Here is a 27,462-nt window from a genome sequence, read left to right as displayed (position 1 = left end):
CAGATGTCCCATAACCATATGGCGCATATGATGAATGCAACGAATGGGCATTCAGCACATGGTATTCACGCATCTCATCAAGCTATAGATCATTTAAATATGCATGGAAATATGCACAATTCTATGGATCATGCTAATATGGATCATGGAAGTCATCTTACTTCTGATACGAACTCATGTGCCAGTATGGGAATGCACGGTATGTCAACGGTACGTATCATCAAAATTAAAATTCTGAAGTTGATTATGATACAATAATTATGTTTATAGATGTGGTTCCATGGAGGATACTGTGAACACGTATTATTCGAATCGTGGAAAATCACATCAATCAGTGGCCTTATAGGATCTATGGTCGGTATTATGATCATGGCTGCACTTTACGAAGGTTTGAAATATTACCGAGAATATTTGTTTTGGAAAATGTATAATTCTCTTCAATATAGAAGTGTCACGATGCCCCAAGAAAAAAATGTCGTAGCCGAGGATAACAGGGTTGTTCAGTAAGTATGATGTATTACTTTTAATTATAATTAAACATTTTTGAAAATTTATAATTATAATAAATGGTAATTCAATACTTTATATTTGAATACACAAGGAGTTATTCTATTTGATTTTATTTTTTTAGTATGGTTGGAGAAGTAATACACAAACAACCGTAAGTAAATGAGGAATGAATTTTTTTTGGTTTTGAGGTTGCTTCTTTGTGAAAGTGCATTTTGTTTTTTTCTAGTTTTTTGTACAGAGGGATATATGAATTAAAAAAGTTATAATTTTTCTTCTAATATTGACTTATGATTTCATTTCAACTATATGTTAAATATTTAGCATGACAAATTAATATTATACATATATTTTTTTGATATTTAAAAATTAATCCATTTCATATAAATTTGTGCAGGCCCACAATGTTATCATGGATGCACACGTTTCAAACGTGCTTACACATTGTGCAAATCGTGCTGTCATATTTCCTTATGCTGATCTTCATGACTTACAATGTCTGGTTATGTTTTGCTGTAGTACTTGGTGCAGCAATTGGTTACTTTTTATTTGGATGGAAAAAATCTGTTATCGTGGATGTTACAGAACATTGTCATTAGTTATTTATGTATTTAAAATACATTGTGTTTTTACAACAAAAATGTACATCAATGTACATTGCTGAAAAGTTCATTCTAATTGAAAGAACTTCGAAATAATTACATGTAGTATATGTGTGCAGGAAATATAATTATTCTAAATTCGTATTTACAGAAATATATAAAGAAAATTGTCTCAATTTAAATTTATTCTTATGCATAATTATTTTATGCATACAGAATGCAATTTTTAGTTACTCATTAAAAAAGATAAAATGGCTAAATTATTATTGCATAAAAAATATCTATAAAATGCAAATTTGTATACAAAATATCTATAAAATGCAAATACTGGAAGATTAAATCTTTGATCTAGATAGCTATAGCGCACTTAATTTGTAAATATTGTTAAAAAGTTTAAATGAAAAGTATCATAAGATATGCACACACTTTTTTCCAAACTTTTATATGATAACCTTTAATTTTTTATTATAATATATTTTATAAATATCTTCTTCTCGATTAACCTTTTAATGTTTGAAAAAAAGTGTGCTGTGATGTCTTGAATATTGCATACATAATGTATTGTTATTATATAACGTTATCAACGATTGTATTATTTAAAATTAATCTATAAACTACTGTTATTTGTAAAATATAAGAAATTATCACATAAAATATAAAAAAAAAAACATTTCCAGTATATTTTATCACTTTTAAACAAGCACGAAATTTTTTTCTAAAAGATCAATTTTTGAGATTATAAAATTTATAAAATATAGATATAAATTAAGATCTATAATAAAAATACATGATAAAACTATTAACTGCCACTTAGTAAATATAAAATAAATATAATATTGTACAATACATGCAATATATATTGTACAGATATTTTTATAAAATTATTGATGAATATAGTATTGATGATCTAAAATGTATTCCATTAATAGAACTGATCTTGAATATTACAAATTGATGAAATATCATTTTGATATGGTTAAATTTTATATATAGTGTGCACTTGAACCAACAGATTATTGAATAAGAAATCAGAAATTTATATATCCCACAGCTATACAAAAAGCACCAGCATGCATGTCACATTTATAATTAATGCAAGCCTTTTTATTAAAAATAATCCTTAAAAATTATGATGTTATATATTATTTATTTTGTGTATGTAAAGCATCACTAAAGTATTAGGTAGCTTTTAAATAAGTTACAGTGCTTTAGAAATGCGTTCATACCTTTTATACGTACAAGGTTGTACAAAAAGCTTTATTTGATGTATCTATAATACTATTCATTTTGTAGGAAAATCTTTAAACATCGACTGCAGAACATTCCAAGAGCAGCAGAGTATGTTTTATAATATAGATATTTCAAAATCATATATATAAAGATGATTCAGAAGATTTTGTCATAAATATATATTACTACCACTGCTCTTAGTTTGTGCTGCAAAGATAAGGCAAATTTAGATTACAAAGCTAAATTACATTTTATATCTATTCCTTATTTATAAAGCAGTTGATGATCGTGATTATTACTATTATTATTTTATCACAAGCCAATGGTGTACGAAATACTTAAAATACTGTTTGTAGCTCGCGAACTGCACAAAGCGTGATACGAGTAGGACGTTCAATTTGACCTTACAGTTTACAGTTGTATTCTGGAAATATTAACCATAAAATATTACTTTTTTCCGCGTAAATATAGTTTTAATTTGCATATTTTAACGAAACTGAAAAATATTTGTAAAAACAAATAAAATCGTATGAATTTAATTTATAAAAATATAAATATGTTCATTGGCAACAGAAGAAACACATAATGAGCAACAAATAAAAAAATACTTTTATCGTTAAAATTCACCTTATTACGAGGAAAGTATTGCAGATGGGCAAGAAATCTCTTCAAATAATTTTGTTAGACCTAGAAGAAAAAGTATGTTACCAGCAAAATTGGTACTATAATGATATTAAATAGTTTCATCTTCATTGTCAATTCATGATCATATAATCATGTATTTGAATATTCCAAATATTTTGTAATTATGTTGCCAATGGTCTTGATTTAATTTTAAAGGATTAAGTTCAAATTATTTAAACAGAAATAAGTATTATTTAGGTCAATGAAAACAATAAAATTCATATATAATGTAATGTCCTTATATATCCTAAATACAGTAATCATTGTTTATAAGTGTTGGTACAATTCGCATATAGTATACTCCTTCCACATATAAACAAATTTTATATGTTTATTCCAGAACCTCCATTTATGCACCACAAAAATTATTCATTTCAATTAGATTATGATTGTGAATCTTCAGAAATGTTTCATGCATTATGTTATGAAAACATAAAAAATATTTAAAATCTTATATCTGTAACCTACTCAGCACCAGACACAGGCATACAACAACTTGAACGATGAGGAGATTGTTGTTTGGAAAGATCAACAGTATCTTCTACTAATGGTCTTTCTAATCTAGCTTCAAGTTGTGCCCAAGCAGCAACAGCTGCACCAAATGCTGCTTCAACATTGGTTGCATCTTTTGCAGATGTTTCTACTAGAGGAGGATCTCCATTTTCTGCACACCAAGCTTGAGCTTCTTCTGTGGAAACTTGTTTCTCAGAATCTGGAACATCCACCTATAAAAATTATTTTCATAAATATTATTAGTATTATTTTTTTCTTCCTTTATCAGAATTCCTGCTTACTTTATTTCCAACAACTATAAATGGAAATGTTGATCCTTCTTGAACATCAGCATAATAAAGAAATTCAGATCTCCAAAGTGCTAAATTTTTGAAGCTTGTTCTATCATCCACAGCATAAGTTAAAAGGCAAATATCAGAGCCTCTATAAAATGGAGTTCTAAGAGTCTTGAATCTTTCTTGTCCAGCTGTATCCCATATTTGCAATGTATATGCTTCTCCATTAATTTCAATATCCTTGTTTAGAAATTCTACTCCAATTGTATGAAAACTATGTTCATCAAAGTGATTTGATACAAATCTATTCATAAGACAGGATTTTCCAACACCACCATCACCCAAAATTACCACTTTTAAAAGTGTAGATCTTTGGGAATTACGATTTTGTAGATTACCACCTCTAAGTGTACCTACTATAGCTGAATTGTTTCCTGACATCTTTTATTTTTTTTTTTTTTTATTATTTTAAAATAACAAAGAAACTATATATTGAAAAATATGATATATATTTATATTCTTCATATATATAATTATTTTCAATACTAAATATATAAATTCTTCATTCGTAAAACATCGAATGTATTGGAGATCCTTTGTCAATGTAGTAATCAGCTGATTCTGATATTAAATAAGACAATCCACTTTTTTTATATTATATACATTTTAAGCCAACAGCATATGCTCACTCGGGGTTTATAACTTTATATAATTCACACAATAAACAATTATATTATTTAAAACGCTTTAGTATTATAATTTTCGTTTCGCGATAAAGCATAACCTTTTCATTTTATAGTGATGTTAATAGAACTTTAATATCAATTTAAATAGGATTCATATTATTTTAACGAATGAAATTGTAATTTTCAATTTCACAAGAGCCATGTACCTTATCTTCTTTGATGTTAACTTAATTATTCGAGCAAAGTCGCAATACCTTGAAAAGATGCCTTTTGGTACTGACTCATAGCCATCACCGAATAAAATTGCAATTTTCTCAAATAAATATATATCTTATGTTCACTCCAAAACATTTGGCAATAATAAAAATCATGAACAATTTTCCAATGTTGAAGAGCTAAAAAGTATTATTGCTTCTGAACATTTTTCTTGCGCGCAAAGTATTTGACACTTTGCAGACGACAAAAGAAACGCCCATGTTGGATATTAAACATATAGGATGAATATGGCTACCAGAAATTATAAATAATGTTAATCCTATGCATATACTGAACGATATTACACTTATATATCAACTAACAATAAATTATATAAGAACTAATAATAAATAAAATAATAATAGTTGCATGTGTATTATTATAATTTATGCCAAGAATTAATATATATAATCTTGATTCTATTAATATATGTGTGATGATTAAAATGTTTTAAAACTACTAGTATATCACAATTAAATATTTTCTTTTTTTAACTAAACACTAATTAAATTACAAAAATTATTTCAATTTTAATTTAATAAACTAAATAATATTGTAATATTATTCAATATAATAATATCGACGAATGTTACTAAAATAAAAAAAAATAAAATTCATAGATTATTATATAAAAATTATTGTATATTGTAATTATAAAAATCTTATAATTGTATATAATTTTTCCATTTTTAGATATTATAATTTAAATTATGTTTATCGTATGACCAATAGGTGGTACTACAGTGCTTGAAAAATGCTTTTTTATGCATAGATGTCGTTTTATAAGAAATGTTAGTGTTTTAATAAAAGTTGAAATTTTACGTAAAAGTTAAAAAAAAGTGAAAGAAAGTATAAAAAAAAGTATTATTTTCATATTTTTTCGGTAATTTTCATAATTATATAAATAAACATTAAAATTTTATTACATTGAACAAAAATTTGAAATTGCAAAAACATTTTTACTTAGTTTTAAACATTATACATCGTCTTTCATAAATTTATTTTATATTTTTTATTCATTTAATATAATATTTCAGATGATATAATATTTGTGGAAAATGGCAAATCCTCCTTCAAGTGTTGGCCAATCTTATTTTTGGGGTTCAGGAGTTTCTCAACCACAAAATATGGGATATTATTCTGTACCACCCCCAAATTTTCCACCTCCAAACTTCAGACAACCACCACCTTCTTATAACATGCCAGTTTCTACATTGTCTGAAAATAAAACTGGAAATTATGCTTCTTCGTATCATTCCATGGGAACATGCTATCAAAATGAAATTTCAAATGCTTATCATGATGTTTCTTATCAAACTCAAACAGAATTACAATGTAACAATCAAAGTTATAATTTATCTAACTATTCTCAATCAATAAGTGGAAATTTTAATACAAATTGGGATGAAAGGAATATATATCATAATAATGATAATACACAATGGAAATCAAATAATTATTCTTCAGATTGGAATAAATCACAGAATACAAAGGAATCTTGGTATGAAACAAATAAAATAGAAGATGATAGAAAATCTATGTATGCAAAGTTTAATAGTTCCCCCAAAAATAGAAGATTTGAATGGAGATATAGAGAAAAAGAAGTTTCTAATAATTATTCAATTAATAAAAGACGTTCTAGAAGTCCTGAAAATAGATCAAGAGAAAGTAGATCAAGTAGATCACCATATAGATCAAGACATGATTATCAAAGAGATAAATATTCAAAATATGTTAAAAATAGATCGATTTCTAGAGAACGTTTACATTATGAAGAAGATTCTGATAGAAGATCATCATATAGAAGAAATAATTCATATGTATCACACTCTCAAAGATCTTATACAAATTATAGAAGTAGGAAAAGATCAAGATCTCAAGAATCTTATTCATCTAGAACTATTAGTCCTAATAATAATCCTGTCATTAATAGGGATAGAACTGAAAGAGAATTACTTCTAGAAAAATATAGGTAATATATATTTTTTAAAATATATGTATATACATAAATATTTAGATTCAATTCTTTTTGTTTTACATTTCAAGACAAGATTATTGTGCAACAAGCAAAGATATGGAAAGAAAAATGGATGAATTATCTGCAATGGGACCTGAAGGTATCATGGAAAATGCTAGAAAAGTATGGACACGTACTGCACCAGCAGATTTGTATTATACTAGAGATGAAAATAATCCAAAAATAATGAGAGGTACACAGAAATTACATGAGTTATGTGAATTATTTAAAAAAATATTATTAGATAGAGCTGCAGCTGCAAGAGCTTTACAGGTATATTTCTCTTAATGTGATAAAAAAAATTTGTGTACATATTTAAAAATATTTTCATTTTTTTATTATGTAGCCTCCTTATGAACCACCACCAAGAAAAACTAGAGCTCGTTTATGCAAACATAAATCTGAAGCTTGTAGTAGTTCTTCTTCTGATAGTGATAGTTCAATGGATGAAGATGATAGAACAATGGAAGAATTAATGGCAAAAAAACAACATCCACAAAGATTACATCCTGAAATGTGGTTTAATGATCCTGGAGAAGTAAGTATTTGTCCTAAATAATTTGATAATATTATAAGTTAAATTAAAATAAAATATTCATTATTATAGATGAATGATGGACCATTGTGTAGGTGTAGTGCAAAATCAAGAAGATCTGGTATTAGGCATGGAATTTATGCTGGAGAAGGTGCGATAAATAAATGCGATTTAAATTCCAATAATGCTGATAAATTATATCATTATCGAATAACAATTAGTCCGCCAACAAATTTTCTTACCAAAACACCGACAATTATTAAGCACGATGAACATGAATTTATATTTGAAGGATTTTCGATGCTTTCACATTTTCCTCTCGTAAAATTGCCAACTTGTAAAGTTATAAGATTTAACATTGAATATACAATTCTTTATATAGATGAAAAGTTGCCCGAAAATTTTATCATTCGAGAATTGGATTTTTTTCGTAAGTATTATTTTATTATATATCATTTAATGTTTTTTAATTTTACAAAAAATTATTCTTTTCAGAAACTTATTTATTCAAGGAAGTATTGGAACTTATAGATTTTGATTTACAAGCCGCACAAAATAAATCTGGTTGTGGGCAATTTCATTTTATGCCAAGATTTGTGCGAGATTTAGCCGATAATGGACAAGAAATATTATCTATGAATGAGGTTTTAAATTATTTAATAAAAAGTAGTAAATTATTAATAGATCCAGATGATCTGCCTAGATTGGTAGAAATGCCACAATATAAATGGCAAAATTTTGCTGATGAAGTAAAGGGTATGATTGTTACATTTCCTGGAAAGAAACCATGCAGTGTCCGTGTAGATCAATTAGATAGAAATCAAACTGATCAACCACCTGGTGTAATTGTCTATCCTGAAATTGTACATTTTGGAATTAGACCACCACAACTTAGTTATGCAGGAAATGCAGAGTAAATATTTTTTTAAATATTATTTATGAAATTATTTTTTTTAATAAAAAACAATTTTTAAATTGTTTTTATTTATTTCAGTTATCAAAAAGCATGGAGAGATTATGTAAAATTTCGCCATTTATTAGCTAACATGCCAAAACCATCATTTGAAGATAAAAGAAAATTAGAAGCAAAAGAGAATAAACTCCAAGAATTAAGAACTCAAAGTAAAATGAAACGCGATGTTACCGTAGATGTTAGTTCTGAAGGATTTTATAGAACTGGAATAATGTGCGATATAGTACAACATGCAATGTTAATTCCTGTACTTGTTTGTCATTTAAGATTTCATAAATCTTTAGATAACTTAGAACGTACTTTAGGCTATGAATTTAAAAATAGATATCTTCTTCAATTAGCATTGACACATCCTAGTTATCGTGAAAATTTTGGTACAAATCCTGATCATGCAAGGAATTCTTTGACTAATTGTGGAATAAGACAACCTGAATATGGTGATCGTCGAATACATTACATGAATACTCGTAAACGTGGTATTAACACATTAATTAATATAATGTCAAGATTCGGTGCAAGAACCGAAACGGAGTCTTCGATAGCGCATAATGAAAGATTGGAGTTTTTAGGCGATGCAGTCGTTGAATTTCTTACATCAATTCATTTATTTCATATGTTTCCTGATTTAGAAGAAGGCGGTTTGGCTACTTATAGAGCAGCAATTGTTCAAAATCAACATCTTGCTGTATTAGCAAAAAAGTTAAATTTAGAAGAATATATGCTCTATGCACATGGAAGTGATCTTTGTCACGACTTAGAATTACGTCATGCAATGGCAAATTGTTTTGAAGCGTTAATGGGTTCATTATTTCTTGATGGAGGTATAGAAGTTGCAGATAGAGTATTTGGTGAAACATTGTTTAAAGATGAAGAAGATCTTGCAAAGGTTTGGGTAAATTATCCAAAACATCCTTTACAAGAACAGGAACCAACAGGTGACAGACAATGGATACCAAGTTTTGAATTATTGCAAGTAAGATATCTACATAAATATACATATATTTTATATTTTATGTATTAATAATATTTCTTATTATAGAAACTAACGAAATTTGAAGAATCTATTGGCATTGAGTTTACCCATATTCGACTTTTGGCTAGAGCATTTACCGATCGTAGTATAGGATATACGAACTTAACGTTGGGTTCCAATCAACGTTTAGAATTTTTAGGAGATACCGTGCTACAACTTATAGTTTCCGAATATTTATACAAATACTTTCCGGAACATCATGAAGGACATTTGTCTGTAAGTAGTATTATAATTTTTTTTGTCAACATGAAAAAATTCATTTTTATATTTTATAGTTATTACGGAGTTCTCTTGTAAATAATAAAACTCAAGCTGTTGTATGTGACGATTTGGGAATGACGCAATATGCACTTTACGGCAATCCAAAAGCCGAATTAAAAACAAAAGATAGAGCAGACTTATTGGAAGCATTTTTAGGAGCTCTTTATGTTGATAAAGGCTTGGAATATTGTCGTGTTTTTTGCGATGTATGTTTCTTTCCACGTTTACAGGACTTTATTATGAATCAAGATTGGAATGATCCAAAAAGTAAATTGCAACAATGTTGTCTGACATTAAGAACAATGGATGGTGGAGAGCCTGATATTCCTGTATACAAGTAAGTTCAGATCACATAAATTCATTATATATAAATATAGATATGTGTAAGTTATATTATATAATATATATAATATATATATATAAATAATATAAATAATATATATAATATATATATAAATAATATAATATATAAATTAAAGTGATTATATGTATTAATATTATATAATGAAATTGATTTAATTTTCTATTTAGAGTAATTGAATGTAAAGGACCAACAAATACAAGAGTTTATACAGTTGCTGTATATTTTCAAGGAAAACGATTAGCAAAAGCATCAGGTCATAGTATTCAAGAAGCAGAGATGAATTCAGCAAAAGAAGCTTTAGAAAAATCTCAAGGTAAGTCAAATATTTAAAAAATCAGAAATAATATAATTTTAATATTACTTTAATATTATTTTACAGATTTATTTCCACAATTAGATCATCAAAAACGTGTAATAGCAAAAAGTATGAAAATGCAACAATGGCCAAATAAAAATAAAACAAGAGGAAGATCCATGAAACCTACAGATAGACATGATGATTCTGATTCTAGTCAACGATCTAAAAGAAGTCGTAGCGAACTATAAATTACGATTAAAATTAATTCATTAGAATTGATTGAAAAATTATTTTATATTTAATAATTGTTAGTGACTCTAGTATTTTAATGAGTATAAAAAAAAATCTTTAATAATTATATTAAAGTATATAATAGTATTATACAAAAAATAATAAATATATTTATTATATTTAATAGAATTATTTTTCTCATATCTAAGATATAGCTTCTACAAAATGATTAATAGGCTTTAATGCAGCATTTTCCTGATATAATATATGTTCATTTTTATCTATGAGTTTTTGACACATTTGCATATTATGCATAATTTCTTTTAAATTCCAATATTTTGATAATAATGCTTGTTGTATATTAAACAAACCATCTTGTATACATATTATTTGAGTACAAGTAGCATTAGAACGAAGTTGTATTCCTAATTCATGAATTATAGTTTTTAGATACAAATCATATTCATTTGTACAAACAATTTCTGCAAAAATTATAAAATAAGAATATAGGATATGATATTTTTACCAATTTTTTTCATTGATTTAAAAATTTATTTTATGAAATATATTTACCTAATGTAAATTCTGGAGGTGAAAAATCTACACATTTAATTGTATATATTATAGGAATATTATTATTTGCTGGTCTAATTGGACCTTGAACTGCTAATTCATATGCAGTTTGACTTTGAATATCTACTCCACATAATCTATAAATATAAAAAAATTTAATATTATATATAATTTAATATTATATCATATATAATTATTTAATTATGTAAGTATGTTAAATTTTCACATACTCAAACATTTTTTTTTGATGAGAAGATTGCATTGAACTACATAACTTATCAATATGACCACGTTTTATATGTGTATACTTAGATTTTTCTATTATTTTTCCAGTATGAAAGTAATTATCTGTTGCTTGTCCAAATAATCCTTTTATCTTGTAAAATCTTATGCACATATATTCTTTGATTTTTTGTATCAATTGATTACCCTTATTAATTCCACAAACTAAAACACCAGATACATCTTGATTCATAATTTTTGTTGTTGCTAATTTAAAATCATTTGGTTGATAACGAGGACCTATTACTAATGGATTGTCTGCAAAACTTTTTCGAATAATAACTTTCATATCTTTATTTGTATCACCCTCTATAGCTACATATTTTCTTTGAGGTCGTACATACATGTCATTAAGATCTGAAAGCAACAAATTATATAAATTTTATCAATAAAGAGGTTTGTTCATATATATAAAAGATATATTACAACCTTTACATAAATTATTAATCAATGTTTGTCTCGTTGTATTGAAATATATATGAGGAGATTTATAAATAACAAATATTCCATTTAATGCCTTATATACTAATCTTGCATCATTTACATATTTGTAAACCGACATGTTAAATATTTTATCGAATATAATAATACACTGTAATAATATAAACTTCGTTTATAACAACAATTTTTGATTAATTTTTAATTTTTATAAAATACATTATAAGATATAAGGTTATATATTGATATAAATATAAATTGTATTTTTTATTTCTTTTAGTTATTTTTGTGATATTTTATATTTAAAATTTAAACATATTTTCTATATAATTCACAAATGATCAGTTTTTTGATAAAAATCATTTGATCTATATAATTTCTCGATTTATTAATTTTTATAAAATACACTATAGATATAAGATATAAGGTTATATATTGATATAAATATGAATTATATTTTTTATTTCTTTTATTTAATTTGTAAAATTTTATATTTAAAATTTAAACATATTTTCTATATAATCAATTTTTTGATAAAAATCATTTGATTTGTATAATTTTTGCCTTTTTTAATCTTTACAGAGCTGTCCTCTAACGGCAAAAATAAGAAAAAGTCAGCCATATTTGTACAAGAAGGACATCTATTATAATTTTATAAATGGCTGAAAGTTTAAAGAATTTTGGAAGTGTAGTGTTCAACAACCGGCATATAATTTTTAAAAGTATGTAAAAACTAAATAACAATATTTGTATCTATTGTGATATAATATTTAAAAAATAATTAATTTCTTATTTTCAAAGATAATTTTGATATAATTTGCATTGATAGAACGTAGACATTAAATTAACTGATAGGTTATTGCATTTATTTTTTCAGCGATATTCTCAAATACTAAACAATTTGTCACGATGTCCGAATCATTAAATAAAGTACCCGATGTGGATATTGATGGCCACGGAAGATTTAAATATATCTTAATCAACGTTTTTGACGAAGCTAATAACGTTAGCAAATCTATTGTCAGAGGTTATGCTAGAGCTCAATGGCATAGTGAGTAATCATGTCAAACTTTTTATTTAATTTTTATATATTTTTACATTAAAACAATTATTTTGGTTTAAAATATTACATAAAATAATCTTATGATATATTTTTTTTTATAAGAAAATAATTAAATGCATGCTTATCTTAAACAAAAATTTTATTTAATAGTAAATTATTTAGTAGGTTTATAAGATTTTGAGGTTTATAGGCTAGATTTTCACATATATTCTTGTACAATTATATTTATATAATTTATTATTTACATTAATAATGATGTAGTTTGTACAGCTTTACATATATATGTATATATATATATATATATATATATACATATCTGTACATTTACAGTAAAATTCATAAATTAGGCATTAATTACTTACATGCCTTTAAATTAAATTATATTATTAAGGTACAATGACTCTTGTAGTATTTATTTAATTATATGGAACATTTATTTCACAATGAATAAGAAGCTTTACAATACGAAACATTTTTTGCCTAAAAAAATAGATTTGAGATATTTTTTATAGATTGACTTTTTGTGATTGGTATCACACGCGTAGATGAATCAATTTTACAATGTGTCATTCAATAATTATATTGTTTAATAATTGTCAGTTTGCATATAATGCATATAATGAAAGGGCAGTACGATTTCATTTATAAGAATAGCTCAGATAGGAACTGCACAAATAGTAATTTATTCTCAATGGTGAAAATCGTCTCTAAATTGATTTTTATATATAAAAAAAATTTCAAATTTGATAATCCAAAATTATTAAATTATATTTATCGATATCACAAATAATAAATTGTAGAATTGTAGAATAAAGAATGAAATAACTTTTTTATTTTTTTTCTATAATGAAAGCAAAAAAAAAAAAAAATTATATTTCAAATTTTGGATTTCAAATTTAAACTTCAATAAATACTTTTGACATCTGAAATACACAATTCTTAAAAATTTCAATCAATTATATATGGAGAGGCGATTTTCTTTTCAATAGAAAAGAAACATTATGGTCAAAGTCATGTTTCTTTTCTTTTTACGTTACTAAGAGGCTCTTCTGAAACAACACCAAGCTCTTTGTATACTGAAACCCAATTTACAGTTCTTGTGATTGGAATTCTTCACGGTTCTTGCACCATTATTGTTCTTCACCGATGATCGCGATGATACGTCGGTCGTTTGCACCTGCTCTCAGGTGCTGTCGCTTTCCTCGTAGTGTTCTATCAGATCCACGTCAATATCTTTCGTCTCTTTCAATTTCTCTTTAATCGGTTCCAATTTGCTTCCTTTGTATTTGTGCCCATTGTTATCCTCCTGTCTCTCAATATTTTCCATCTTTTCCTCGTTCATTTTCGCTACAATTTTTGCCTCTCTGGTAGGAGATGGAAAGCCTACTAAATCCGGATCAGTATTGCTATGCATTAACGTGAATGGTAGTTTAAGCGATACATCCCCACCCATTGTTGAGATTAATAGCTTGACCTGTGAGGATGAAAGGATAAATAGAAGCAAATATAATTAATTTCGAGTCGAGAATTAATTAGCATTATTAATTTTACATTTATTACAATTATTAATTATTTAATTTAAACATTTTTTCAATGTACTTTCTTTAATAATCTATTTTGAATATATAAAAGAAAATTGTACGAATATTTTATATATTTAATAAGCATTCTTCATGTTTTAATTAATTAGATTCAAACTTTGAAATTTACACGAATTTTTCCCGATATAATAAAATAGTAAAATCTTTTTCTACAATCCTTTTTCCTAATTTGGAAAAATCCTCCTATCCTATTTTATCCATATAAATTCCTCGTAATTTATTTTATTATCAAAAAAAAAAAAAAATAGATTCATTTATTAGAATTATTTTGCTCGAGAAAGAAGAAATTCTCTGTCTTCGTAAAGACAGTTTACCTTCACGTAATAAGAAACGTATATCGCGAAAACGTTTCTGTCCTCTGGACCATTTCCAGGGCAAATAACAGTAGATGCCAACATTGCCTCAGCCTTCGTATAACTATCCTCCAAGGCGATCCAATTTTTGGTCGAGCCTTTGATAGGTTTAAGGGTATAAGTTTTCTTCATCGATGCTCCAGGACCTAATGGACATCCCTCCTGCGACGATAACAAGGCCACCACGTTCTTGAATTTTCCGTTGCTGAACATACATACGTCCACGTGTTGCACTATGAAAACCTGCAATCCATATAGATTTAATTAGTGAATAATCGCGTGAAATTTCACAATGGAAAAATTTTTAAGTAGAGATGAATGATTCCAAAGAATGCTTATTCTTTCCTTTCTTTTTTTTAAATTTGATTTTTCTTTCATAATCAGACAAACTGTTCGTAGAGAATTACATTTTATTTCTTCCTTTTATTTTCCCCCTTTTATTATTTGGTTAAAGTTTCGTGTATAAAAATAGCGAAAAAGTTTCATCGTCTATCAATGGTCTCGATCAAACTGTTAACTTTAAATTATAATAGGATTCCAGCTTTAGGCGAGGATTAATGCACGAGAACGATGTGTGCGTTTCGACCGAGTAAATTCTATGCGAGATGAAACGCATAATCCCTGCATTGTTTCATTCTCGATATCTTCATTTCATACATTTTTGCCCTTTTGCAAACCTTTGTTCTTTTAAAATAAAGGAGAAACGTGTTCGATCATTACATCGATAATTTATAATAGAATTCGCTCGAAGAACGAACACGAGCACCCGTTTTAACTCTCTCGTCCCACGTTGCATCGTCGTGTCAATTTGTTTGTTGGAACAAAGTTAACAGAGAGACCTGTACGAAATCATCGTACATACGTTAGCCACCACCAGTATCGAAATCGAGGCTCCCAATAAACACGTACATACACACACACACACACATAGATACACAATGTTCGCCACAATTCGCTAATGAACCGTAAAGTAAATGCAATTGACACGAAACGTGGTCGCTTTATGCTCTCAAGTCCTTTACTCGTTTAAGGAAGTTCCATATCCATCGTTCGAATTACGTTTACGTCTCATCGCTGTCTCACTTTTAGGGAAGGAATTTTAATTTTCGATCCTTTCTTTTTCTAGAATAGAAAATCTTTTGTCCTATGATTTATCCCTCTTTTTTTTTTTTTGTCGAAAGACAAAAGGACTCGTTCGTTTTTAGTTCCGAGAGAGACGAAAAGACTTCTTTCTCGAATGAATTGTATAGGAGATAAAAGGTGCAGTAGAACGGATAAATACGCGGTCGGACGTGCCATTTGACCGCTTATTCGTCGAGTAAAAGAAACAGGATTTTTATTACAGGAAGCGAACTTGTATTAAAATTTTATTATCTTATCTTGCGTTGAATAATATTGTTCGTCATTTCTACTATTTTTTTTTTTTTTTAATAAAATATCATCAAATATCCTTTAGCATATTTCTTATTATCAGAAAATTCGTTGCAAACGATCCCTTCATTCGTCGAATCACGACGAACGCGCGAATTTGTTTGGCCGTAATCAAGATTTTTGTTTGCGACATTTAATCGAATTTCGTAAAGGGAAAGATAAATTCGGGGCTTTTAATTAAGTTCTTTCCACGTTTCCTTTATCAGGACATTTTTCTGTTTTTTTTTTTTTTTTAAATATTATTTTATTCGGAATTAAATTATTAAAAACTTTCCTCGTGAGACGCGAATATTTTGAAATCAAATTAAAAAGTTTGTTGTTCCGAATGTTTACGATAGATTGGCTAGATTTCATACATGTGTGTTTCTATAAATTGAATTTTGGTATTAATATTCTCCGAAAATGTGGTTGATTTAAATTACCGCGATTCTTTAAATCGTGAAAATAATTTTTCTGTTGTTCAAAAGCGAGTATGGAGTAGATATTCGGGAAAAAGCAGAAAAATATAATTTTAATTATAATTACGATATTATAAAATTAAAATTACACGAAAAGTATTATTAGAAAAATTAATTTTAATTCGATAAAGGAATTCTTTTACAAATTCTGCATCGAAGATGATTGGAAATTAATAGTTTAAAATTTTTCAAGTTCTCTAAACGATAGTTTCATTTTCATCTTTAATCTAGAGAACCTTACATTTTTCAAAAAAAAAAAAAAAAATTGGCTGTTAATTTTATCGTAGAATAATTAAATTTCTTTTTTTTTTTCTTTTGTGCGCGTTAAAAACTTGTCTACAATTGTAATAATACGAAATGCTAAGGTATTTTTAGTAGAATAGGAAAGGAGACGATCTCTGTTGTCCCTTCAATTTCGTAGCTTGCATTTTACACGAGTTTCATTCTTATTCTCCCTCGCTACACTTTCTCATAATTTTGCTCGAACTAGAATGACAATCAGACGTGCTCACTCTTTCCGTACTTTTCCCCCTTAATCCTTTCTTCTAGTTTGATGAAATTTTCAAAGTTTAATTGAAAAAAAAAAAAAATCAATATTAACTTATATTAATTTTCAACTTCAAAAAAATTTAAAAGAGTTTTGCTTAATTTCATTATTTTTCCTTCGAATAAAAAAATTATTATTATTATAATTCAAATCATTCTTCTTCTTCCATATTCATTCATCTTTTCGTATTTCTACTTTCGTTTCAATAATTAAAATCTAAAAGTTTTATTTCATTTTTCGTAACATACTCTTCAATCGTGATGAAATAAAAGAATAAGTAATAATAACTCGATGAGTCCAGTCTACTTTCTTTTACTTTTTCGAATCGATCCTTTTTTTTTTTATTATCCTCTTTTTTTTATTATATAATCTCAATGAATTTTTGCCAAAATAGAACGAGCAAATACACGATCAGGCTCGATCAGATCTCCAAATAATTTATTCAAATATAACGAAACTTTTCACTTTCCATTTGCCTAATTGCTTCACCCCAAATGATAAAAATACGAATTTCATTCCTTTCCTCGTCGTTCAGTCGCTATCACTGTAGCTTTATTAACGAAACAATTTCATATGCAATTTCATATACGTATATTTTCACCGGATAATGCGAAATTTTCATCCTCGACGAATTTACCCTGACCTGATATTTAAATCACGATATCAACGAGATAATCGCATACATTTGATCAAACAGTTGAATACAAATTACCTCCCCCTCCACTTATTATCAATCGAAATCAAGGAGCGTACGGATCTAAAAATCTCTTAGCAAATTGCTTCTCGAGGACGATCATCATCCTCTCATTCCTTTTTATTAACGTTTCGTTTCAAATAACGATTATGTTATGTGATCGATTATCGATATATCGAAGTATTACCTTGATCCTTCTCACCGTCTTGCTGCTGTTGTTATTCACGTTCACGTGAACGGTGATCGGGTCGCCGTGCGCGTAGATCGCGCGATCCAGCCTCGCCTCCAACCCTACGCGGCCGTCGCTCAACAAGAACGGCTTCTCCACAGCCGCGCGGGGGCCCGTGTTCTCTGAAACGATTGGAAAAATTGATGGAATTTAATTAATTTAATTAATAATTTAATTGATTTGTGGAGTTCAATTTTTACATAATGCTACGAGCGATTTCTTCGCCGCGGTAAAAATGCGCACAACCCTCGAGAAGGATCAATAAGGTCGTGTTTTTTTTGGTTTTATTATTGTATTATTATATTTTATTGTGTATCTCCTCTCACGAGGAAGCTCGTGTCGAGCAACGAGTGAAAGAATATCGATGCTATTTGCAAGAGAAAGGTACTGAGGATGTGTACAATAATTCCAATTATATTTACAATACGCATTTTATGTATTATTATGTATTATTATAGTAGAAAGGGTTAAGGATTAAGGGTTAATTATTATAGTAGAAAGGGTTAACGATGTAAAAAAAGATTATGTAAATAGGAATAAGAATGGTAACTTCTTCTATTTTTTATGGCTTGTATTTTGGAGTTTGTTAAAAATTTATTTATAAATTTTCTCGTTTATCGATAAATAAATTGCAAACGTGGAAATAGATTTATCAATGTTGCCAAACTTTTGCCTCGTTCGCTAGTCGATTTCGTTAATAGTTTTTCGTCTAATTGCGCGCAGAGGGAATTCTCGTAGTGGGCTAGGATTTAAAACGGTGTTTCAAACACGGTTGAAAATTACTCTCCACGACCGAAAAAACGAAGAAGAGAGTCGCAATGGTGAAAATTGTATCAAATCAATTGGAACTCTTGATCAAAAGTTTCTCGAATTATATCCTTAAATCCATCGATCTCCATCAATTCGAAGATCGAATCTAATATTTAATAATATTATATTATACATTATAAAATTTTATAATAATAATTGGAACTCTTGATCAAAAGTTTCTCGAATTATATCCTTAAATCCATTCGAAGATCTAATATTTAATAATATTATATTATATATTATAAAATTTTATAATAATAATTGGAACTCTTGATTAAAAGTTTCTCGAATTAAATCCATTCGAAGATCGAATCTAATATTTAATAATATTATATTATATATTATAAAATTTTATAATAATAATTGGAACTCTTGATCAAAAGTTTCTCAAATTAAATCCTTAAATCCATCGATCTCTATCAATTCGAATCTAATATAACACGCTTCAAAAAAGGATCTATCCAAATCATCATATCCACCCTTGTATCTAAGCAAATGATGCACGAATAACGAAGCTTACCCTCGTCCTCCGTGATCTCGTGATTCTCCACGAACGAGACTCTAGCTTTGCAAGATTGATCTCTGGAAAGACTAGCCGACACTGGCACGCTGTACGTGTTCGTGGCTGGCAATGGCGGTTTCGTGGTCCGCTGGATCACACGGATCCCCATCCTGACGGTCGTTTTCCGGTGCAGCTTCTCGTCCGCCCGATCGGCTAAAATTTCATCGTCTCGGTTAGATGGAATTATTTATCATTAATTTGATGCTAAACTTCCCTTCTAGATTATCGTAATTCCAAAATTGTTGTTCGTTAGTTTGAAAGTTGAATTAAGTTGCTATCGGATTAAGTATAGAAATCGTTTGTTGGAGAGGAAAAACAAGAGCGATCAGGGGATTGCAAGAGATTCAAATCCATTCTGAAAGTATCTCGATGAACAAAGGGTGATGAATTCGTGTTTTTTACATTTCAATTCGAATCCTCATCAATAGAATCATAGTGATCAATAGAAGATGCAGTATAAATAGTTCTTCTATAGATTCTTCATTTTTTGAGAGGAAGTTGGGTATTTTGTGTTAATTCGAAAGTTTCTCTCCCTTTTTGCATAAAGATTATTTTTTAACAATAACGTTCGTTATTTTCTTTATTCATCTCTAAATTGTTAAAGAATAAAAGAGATATCGATCGAAATATTATAGTATACAGTTACATCTTTAGCATAAAATCTTTGTTAGAACGAACTTATTAACGATAAATTATGTTATTTTTAATATTTCATAATAGACGTCTCTCTCTCCTATATTTTTCTCGCAAAATCTTCTCTTTAAAGCTTCGAGCTTTTTTTCCGATTTAAATAAAGAAAAAAAGAAGACACATTAATCGATCATCATTCGTTACATTCAATCGTTTCTTCTTTCCACGATATTAATCCGTCCAATCCGCGTAAATCGAGTGTAATTTCAAATTCCCTCACCGATGTATGCTCTGACGTCGTAGCTGGTACCGATAGGGGCGCCATTATATTCTTTCGCGGGCACCAATTGCACCGATGGGGGTGCCAAAGGTGTGATCTCCATGGTGAAAGCGTGGGCGTTCGGGCCTAACCTTTTCACCAACGCCTCCTGCAAAATAAAACGAATAATCGAATAATCATCTCGACCGTCGTAATTTCAATTTGATTTTTCGAGGGAAAGGAGTAAAATTATACATTCGAGTGGAAAAAAATTAAATACGTGAAAAAAGAAAAAAAGAAAGTCAATTTGATTCCAAAGAAAACGAGAAGATTCATTCATGATCGATATTGCCAATTAATCGATACGAGCCAATATTCGAGATTAAATGGCTTGATAAATTTTATATTTCTATTCCTCGTTTCGTTCTCATTCAGATTTCACACGGCTTATTACAGATTATTACAGATTATTACGGATCAATCCCCAGAAATTTGTGCTTTGTCCGATTGATAAATTATATCGATATCGAACGTTGATTCTGCTCAAAATGATAATTAATTAATAGATATTTCGGAGGTTTAACGAAATCCTGGGAGGGGAGATATTTCGATATTCGAGAATCGATTCTCATACGTTACGTATTGCATCTTACCTTTACCCTTATTGTTACGACCAAGTTGAAAACTCATGCTTCTATTTATAAGTACATAGATACCTTCGATGTTATCATCGATAATGAAAGTTACGATATGAAACTAATAAAATTCGATAATGTACACAGATATAATAATTTCGAAGAATAATTTCGTTATTTTCACCCCTTTAACGTTTAATAGCTCGAGATATGGATGCAATATCGATACAAGCATTAAGTTTAACATAAGACGAGCTAAAAAAGGTAGTAAGTAAAGTATCGTAAAATCGATATTTCGAGGGAGAAAAAAAAAAAAAAGAAAAGAAAAGAATAAATATCGATCGATCCTATCTCACGTGAAATTTCTCTTTAAAATTTCACTTCCCTCTCCCTTCCTTCCACTTTTCCACGCTCCTTTATGCATTCATTCTTTGAGAGAAACTGTCGAGCTGCGCTTTTTCCACGCAATGGCGCCTAACCCTCCTCCCCCCCGCATCTCTCCTCCTCCATTTTTTTCTCCGCTCGATTTCTTCCTTTTTTCTTTAGAAACTTTTTCCCTTTTTTTCTTTCTCTCTCTCTCTTTCTCTTTCTCTCTCTCTTTTTACCCATTCGCCGTGAAACTCGCTCACTTTCCTTTCGCATGCACGATCATTGCCGCCTTTGAAATCTGCGTGGAATCGGTAACATTTGTAGCCTACCGTGAAAACCGCATTATCGACTGCGTCCGAGTTTCAAGCCTCCGTCCACTCGAGTAATTTCCTAACGATACGATAGAGGGAGGGACGATGACGGTGGAACGATCTTTTCGCGAAATGGTCGCATTTGGCGAATTCGTGCAATTTTAAACGAACGGTGTGCACTCGCATGCATTATTTATCACCTGTATGACTGTATCGTGATTTTCTGTCTGCACGATGAAACAGAATTCGAAGGGGAGAATTTGTTAGGAGTTAAATCGTATTAAAAAAAAGTAATTAGAATTTATAATTAATAAGCGGATACTAGTAGTAGATAATTCGAAGTTAATCGAGAAAGAGTGTTCCTCTCGAATAAAAGGATTTTATTTCGTTCTTTTTTTTTTTTCTTTACCTTCATAAATCTTCAAAAAAAAGAGATTTTTTTTATTCTTCTAATCTTATGATTTGAAGAATGAATCTTATAATTTTTTAATAGTAGAAAATACGATAAGGGGCGAAGATTGTAACGTTTAAGAAAATAATTGAGAAAAATTGGCATTTTTGATTATATTATCGAACGATAATGCTTAGTATGGTGTAAAAAATCGTGGAAATTCTCTCTCACACTCGTATATTTCTTCATTTCCCTGTCCTACATCCTTTTTACATAACGTTGAACGCGATGTTGAAGAAAAAAGGTTGTAGGTGTCTAGTCTCGAAACTATTTATCATAATTTTTCGTATTACCCTTCTCTTTTCCCTTCATTCGTATAAAGGCAAACACGTGTTAACCTTCCATTTATTTTTTTCCTCATCGAGGATAATAAAATTTTTCAATTCTTAATCAAGTGGGACGCGAAATTTCTGATTGTAGGATCCTAAGCCTTTATAATAGTTTGTCATTATTATTCAGAGATAATTACTTCTATTAAATCATGATTAATTTACTACTAAAATGAATTTATCTATAAAACGTGTAACTTGCATATCTAATTATATAGGGTGTCTCAATTATCACTCACTCGAATGATGAAACACTTTCTTAAGGGAATCGTAAGGGATTTAAATGGTTTCGATAAAATAATAAAAATTTCAGCAATCGTATCTCTGAGAATAAATTCGTAGAATTGCAACTTTTTCTTCATCCTTGTGAAAAAAAAGAAAAAAAAGCTTTGTGAAATAGATTGGTTTCAAAAAATGGTAATTTGTTAATGCATTAGTTTCGAAAAGGTTTCATCATAACAAATTTCGTATTTCGAAACGAATATTCGAGGGATTAACAGATAAAGGCGTATTAAAGGAGAAGGGATTGGAGAAAGTTCACTGGCTGGAATGAAATTATGATCGATTACCATCTCTAAAAGAATGCCTATAATAACTTCCCATTTGCGCTCTTTGATACTAATTTTTACCTCTGGTTTCGTCCCTCGAGAAAGAAAGAGCTTTCATCAATTCGGGTGACGTTTCCAATTTCCCTGGAAAATTTCATCCGTTGTCTCGGCAAAATTAATTTCGTAATTGTTTTCCACGATGAAAAAGATATTTTTTTCACCATATGAAAAGTGAAATTTCGAATAAAACGTGTACAATATTTGTTGAATATCTTTATCTCGATGACTTATATCATAAAATATTTTCTAAATCAAACATATTTACGTATTTAGGAAATTAAAATAATTTTCCAATAAATTTATCATTTTCCAAATTTTTTCCAACATTAAAAAATTTGTTACGAACAAAAACTTAAATTATCTCTTTAAACTAACTTATTTATTAATAAAATTTACCAATTTCCACAGCATTTTAAAAATGCTTTAAAATTTCTTCTTCGATTAACTTACATTATTCGAAAGAATTCATTAGAAAATTTTTTTTTCTAAACCTTCTTTCACCTCTCCTTGCATCTATTTTCTCCTCCATTAATCCCCTAAACTAACTAAAACTAATTAATTTTATTTGAAAGAAAAAAAAAAAGGAAAAAGAAAAAAGCCACGAAAATTGGTCGAATATAATTCAATTTGCCACTCAATAACGCGGAGCGCAACAACGGCCGTGACCAAAAATATTCTCCTTGACTTCGATAGGAGGATCCCCGTGAAATTTCTAATCGATATTCTCTTCGAGCTAATTAAATAACTTTTACCAAGAGTTCACGAGAGATCTATTATCGTTTATTTGTACGTAGATCGAACATGGCGATAGAGTTGTATCTCTCGTGTTCAACCACGATATTTCACAGAAATTCAAACTCATATCCCATTTGTCTTAATATTTCTCCGTTTCTTGGTTGGTCCATAAATCTCTTGGTTATTACGGAGGAGGATCGTGGCAATTTTTTCTCTTTTTCTCTCTCTCTCTTTCTTCAACGATTTTATAACAGCAACAATTTTCGAGCAGACATTTTAGATGCATTAAATATTTGCACAACACGTATGAGGTTCAAGTTGAAAATAAATAGTGAAAAGAATCGGGGAGGAAAAATCTGTGAGAGTGAATTAAAATTTCTGTAAGATGATCTGCGAATTTGATTTATACATTTTTATACGACACGGATTGATGGATTTGTCGATATCAATTTCTAGCAATTTTTGGTAAAAAAAAAAAAAAAAAAAAAAATAGTTATCGATCTTCTGTCGGTGGGGATACTTAAATATTTTTTTTTTTTTTTTTTTTTTTTTTTATTTTATTTATTTTTGATCGAACACTTGATAACTCGATACACATTTCACCGTTACTGAGGATTATTTTTATTGAAATTATTTATTTTTTTATTTTTCATCCAAGTTCGATACTTATATGCATATATTAATGCATCGATATTTTTCACATTTTCACATTTTTATTTACATCCACGTTTTTCTCCACATATAATAATAATGTAATTTAATTTTCTTGTATTATCTCTCGTCATTAGTAACAAATTTAATATTCTTTTCTTTTGAACGAAGTAACTCAAAACAATATTTGATTGTTTTAATAAAAATCATTCTCTACGTTTCTCGTGTTCGTACAATGTGTCCGGAATATACGATTATATTATTCGAGCCTTTCAAAAACATCTCGTCGCTTTAGAGAAGAAAAATATTTAACTCATCGATTACGTTTCAAAAACATTCCCTTTCGTTTCGAAAATTATTTGCAGTGAACTCTTCTCGCGCACGAGAAATCCGATAAGGCAAATTCATATCTCGAAAAATCACATCATATTTTTCATTTCGCGCTCCCCTTTTTACGCAACCCGATCGAGAATCAACGGAAAGCTGTTGCTCGTTTTCGAGATATATCTTCAAAAAATATCTCTTAATAAAAAAAGAAAAATAAAAAAAAAGCCTTCGAAACATTTGTTTCCTTTCTCTCTCTATTTTTTTTTTTATTAACGATTCTTTCGAAATCCGTGGAAAATCATTGTAATATTTTGAATTGTTCCGAAAATATTATCTTCTTTCGAAGATAATATTTTTTTTGAGTTTTTTTTTTAATCGACCATCGAATAATCGATCTTCTTCTTCTTCTTCTTTTTTTCACAAAGATGATTTAAAAGACATGCAATCGAATAAATAAAAATTGATTAATTCATTAAAAAAAAGACATCTTCTATTTTTCTCTCAACAATTTTTGCATAATGCAATTGAAAGAACTCCGAGAGAAGATAATCTCGCGCTATCTTATTAATTAAGACACATTCTAATTTTCAAAGATTTTCGAGAAATTGGAATGGAAAAGTTTTTAAAAAAGATTTTTCAACTATATAATTCAGAATTTTCATAGACTCCAAACTCGTTACCCCAATAATATCTAACTAATATTAACTTTAGAAGAAGGCTAGTTTGCTGAATTAATTCATTTCGATAACGTTCTTTCCCGCGGTCGTTTATACAATAAATTTTGTTACGGTACTCGAGAAACATATATATTTCCTACTATCCCAAATTTACTATCGTTTACATTCCTGCCTGCTGGTCTATAATTTTATTCAGCCTCCGAGGGCCGAGAATGGAAGGTCAGCAAATATGCATGTATCCCCTCCTCTTAATTACGTATTCCAAGTCTTTTCCTGGTCTTAAGCTTTTTTTTTATACGCTGGAATTTTCACTGGAAAAATTTTATAGACAAAAAAAAAAAGAATATACACTTTACTCTCTTCTCGTTTTTTAAAAGTCTAAATAAGGCGACTATGATTCGAGTTTGTTTTTTTTTAAAATAAAATCGAATGGAAGATGTAGATGAAGATCAACGTGTCATTTTTTTTTTTTTTTTTTAGAGTGGAATTATGCAGTTTTAAGTGGATTGAAAAATATAGTCTTTATTCCTCGTACAAAATAAAATGCTAAATCACTTCGAGTGATAATATTTCATTTCGTTAAAACGTACTGTGCATGTAAATGTAATACCATTACGTTTATATATATATAAATAAAGTTAAAACACTACAATTTCAAAAATGTTAAATTAACTTGAATATATTTTCTGTGCTTGCATCGAAGCTATTAATTACGCATATCAAATTATATTTTATTCGAAAATTATTACTATTACTTTTTTTAAATAAAAGTAATCCAGCGGATAATGGTTCGAATATAATATCTCTGTCTCGATAAAAGTGAAAATTTGTCGAGTAATAGCTCAGTTTCATTCAAACTCGTGTCGAACGTCGAAAGAGAACGTGGAAAAGCAGAGATAGAAACTTTTCTCAAAGCGCATCCATGGGTTGCAGGCCAAGGTTAGCTTCCGGCCAGATTCGTTACGTCATTCGAGCAGAATCTCTACCTTTGATCAGTTTGCCGGCTTTGATGTTTGAAAAAACGAAACAATGTTCCGCTCTATGATTCGTTTTCTTCTTTCAATTATAGCGTGTTATTGTTTGCGTGGAAAACCATTCTCGCCATCCCTTTATTCGTTGTATGAATTTTCCTTGCTTCGTCCAGAATTTTGTTAATAATGTTAATTATTATAAATATATATTTTTCAAATTTAATTTAATTTAATTTGTCACGACTACGTAACAAGACTAATTGGAATCACGGTGCATATTTCGAATCTCGAAATATTTTATGGGAAAACTTACTACAGTTGAAATTCTAACCAATCCGAATTGTTCATTGTTCGATCGTATTCACAAGTTCATTCGATGTATCCTCAACTTCCGTTGAAATTCAACACGAAATTCGAAAATGTGATCCTTCGTCACATTCTTATTATCACCACTCGTGTGATATATAGGATTCGAACTTGTCGTTGAAATCAAGAGAGATTGAAAGTTACGAGAGAGGAAACTCAACCTCTCGAAGGTCCAACCAATTTGTCTCGTAGAATAAACCCGATTCGATCGACAAAATTTTCGACAACCCGTCGTTGTAAACGACGTGTCGATAGGGAGAACAACACGATGGCGAAACGTGGATGGATGTTTCTCGATGAAATTGCTTCTTTTCCCCACCCCCTTTCTGCATTTACAAGAGATTCGTATTCCCCTTGCGACGGTGGCCCTCCTTCCTTCCTTCCTCCTCGAGCATTGTGAAACAAGTTTGGGATATCCCTCGACGAAAGTGTTGTTGTCCCTTTGGTTTCAAAATTGTATAACGTTTCCTTAAAAAACAGTAAAGAGTTGATGCACCAGCCCCCTCCTCCTCCGATGGGATTAACTTTATCCAACTGGAGACAGTGAGAAGACACGTATTTTTCCTTGAATAGGAAGGAACGATTCCTTTTTTTTTTCCTTTCCAAGAACGTTTAGGGAAAAATAAAAATAAAAAAAA

At 28.9% G+C, this 27,462-nt stretch overlaps 6 protein-coding genes across 7 annotated transcripts in view; 3 read left to right on the top strand and 3 right to left on the bottom strand.

Moving 5' to 3' along the window:
• The first annotated feature begins 18 nt into the window (after nucleotides 1-18).
• LOC122716353 (high affinity copper uptake protein 1) lies at nucleotides 19-1,106 on the top strand. Its single transcript, XM_043939357.1, has 4 exons — nucleotides 19-210; nucleotides 271-503; nucleotides 632-661; nucleotides 905-1,106. The coding sequence occupies exons 1-4, from the start codon at nucleotides 19-21 to the stop codon at nucleotides 1,104-1,106; spliced, it is 657 nt and encodes a 218-aa protein (XP_043795292.1).
• On the top strand, nucleotides 419-10,643 carry LOC122716445 (ribonuclease 3). 2 transcript variants are annotated; one of them, XM_043939509.1, is made up of 12 exons: nucleotides 419-503; nucleotides 632-661; nucleotides 5,790-6,724; nucleotides 6,799-7,042; nucleotides 7,116-7,307; nucleotides 7,377-7,734; nucleotides 7,800-8,217; nucleotides 8,299-9,250; nucleotides 9,317-9,526; nucleotides 9,586-9,908; nucleotides 10,103-10,248; nucleotides 10,315-10,643. In XM_043939509.1, the coding sequence occupies exons 3-12, from the start codon at nucleotides 5,811-5,813 to the stop codon at nucleotides 10,479-10,481; spliced, it is 3,924 nt and encodes a 1,307-aa protein (XP_043795444.1). In that variant the 5' UTR covers nucleotides 419-503; nucleotides 632-661; nucleotides 5,790-5,810; the 3' UTR covers nucleotides 10,482-10,643. The 2 variants fall into 2 exon arrangements, with proteins under 2 accessions (XP_043795444.1, XP_043795443.1); XM_043939508.1 differs by lacking the exons at nucleotides 419-503; nucleotides 632-661 and adding an exon at nucleotides 5,501-5,635.
• On the bottom strand, nucleotides 1,895-4,997 carry LOC122716447 (ras-related protein Rab-9A). Its single transcript, XM_043939512.1, has 2 exons — nucleotides 3,818-4,997; nucleotides 1,895-3,748 (listed from the first exon to the last, which is right to left on the bottom strand). The coding sequence occupies exons 1-2, from the start codon at nucleotides 4,250-4,252 to the stop codon at nucleotides 3,488-3,490; spliced, it is 696 nt and encodes a 231-aa protein (XP_043795447.1). The 5' UTR covers nucleotides 4,253-4,997; the 3' UTR covers nucleotides 1,895-3,487.
• Nucleotides 10,644-10,668: 25 nt separating the features above from the next.
• LOC122716446 (mitochondrial mRNA pseudouridine synthase Trub2) lies at nucleotides 10,669-11,985 on the bottom strand. The gene is made up of 4 exons (XM_043939511.1): nucleotides 11,749-11,985; nucleotides 11,268-11,676; nucleotides 11,038-11,174; nucleotides 10,669-10,946 (listed from the first exon to the last, which is right to left on the bottom strand). The coding sequence occupies exons 1-4, from the start codon at nucleotides 11,879-11,881 to the stop codon at nucleotides 10,669-10,671; spliced, it is 957 nt and encodes a 318-aa protein (XP_043795446.1). The 5' UTR covers nucleotides 11,882-11,985.
• Nucleotides 11,631-12,816, top strand: LOC122716448 (sex-regulated protein janus-A). Its single transcript, XM_043939513.1, has 3 exons — nucleotides 11,631-11,715; nucleotides 12,340-12,479; nucleotides 12,635-12,816. Exons 2-3 carry the CDS (start codon nucleotides 12,416-12,418, stop codon nucleotides 12,814-12,816), a joined length of 246 nt encoding a protein of 81 aa, XP_043795448.1. The 5' UTR covers nucleotides 11,631-11,715; nucleotides 12,340-12,415.
• Nucleotides 12,817-13,830: 1,014 nt separating this feature from the next.
• Nucleotides 13,831-27,462, bottom strand: part of LOC122716440 (phosrestin-2-like) — a 36,919-nt gene continuing 23,287 nt past the window's right edge. The window contains exons 6-10 of the mRNA XM_043939500.1: nucleotides 20,416-20,563; nucleotides 19,464-19,658; nucleotides 18,092-18,255; nucleotides 14,736-15,017; nucleotides 13,831-14,294 (exon numbers count right to left, since the gene is read on the bottom strand). Of these exons, the coding sequence (XP_043795435.1) occupies nucleotides 14,004-14,294; nucleotides 14,736-15,017; nucleotides 18,092-18,255; nucleotides 19,464-19,658; nucleotides 20,416-20,563 (1,080 nt within the window). The 3' untranslated portion in view covers nucleotides 13,831-14,003. The remainder of the gene's footprint in view (nucleotides 14,295-14,735; nucleotides 15,018-18,091; nucleotides 18,256-19,463; nucleotides 19,659-20,415; nucleotides 20,564-27,462) is intronic.

The sequence above is a fragment of the Apis laboriosa genome, unplaced genomic scaffold (genome assembly GCF_014066325.1).
Source record: "Apis laboriosa isolate Shangri-la unplaced genomic scaffold, ASM1406632v1 scaffold45_cov149, whole genome shotgun sequence".
Taxonomy (NCBI): Eukaryota; Metazoa; Arthropoda; class Insecta; order Hymenoptera; family Apidae; genus Apis; species Apis laboriosa.
The sequence above is the reverse complement of the archived record's forward strand: the minus strand, read 5'-3'. Positions and strand labels throughout refer to the sequence as shown.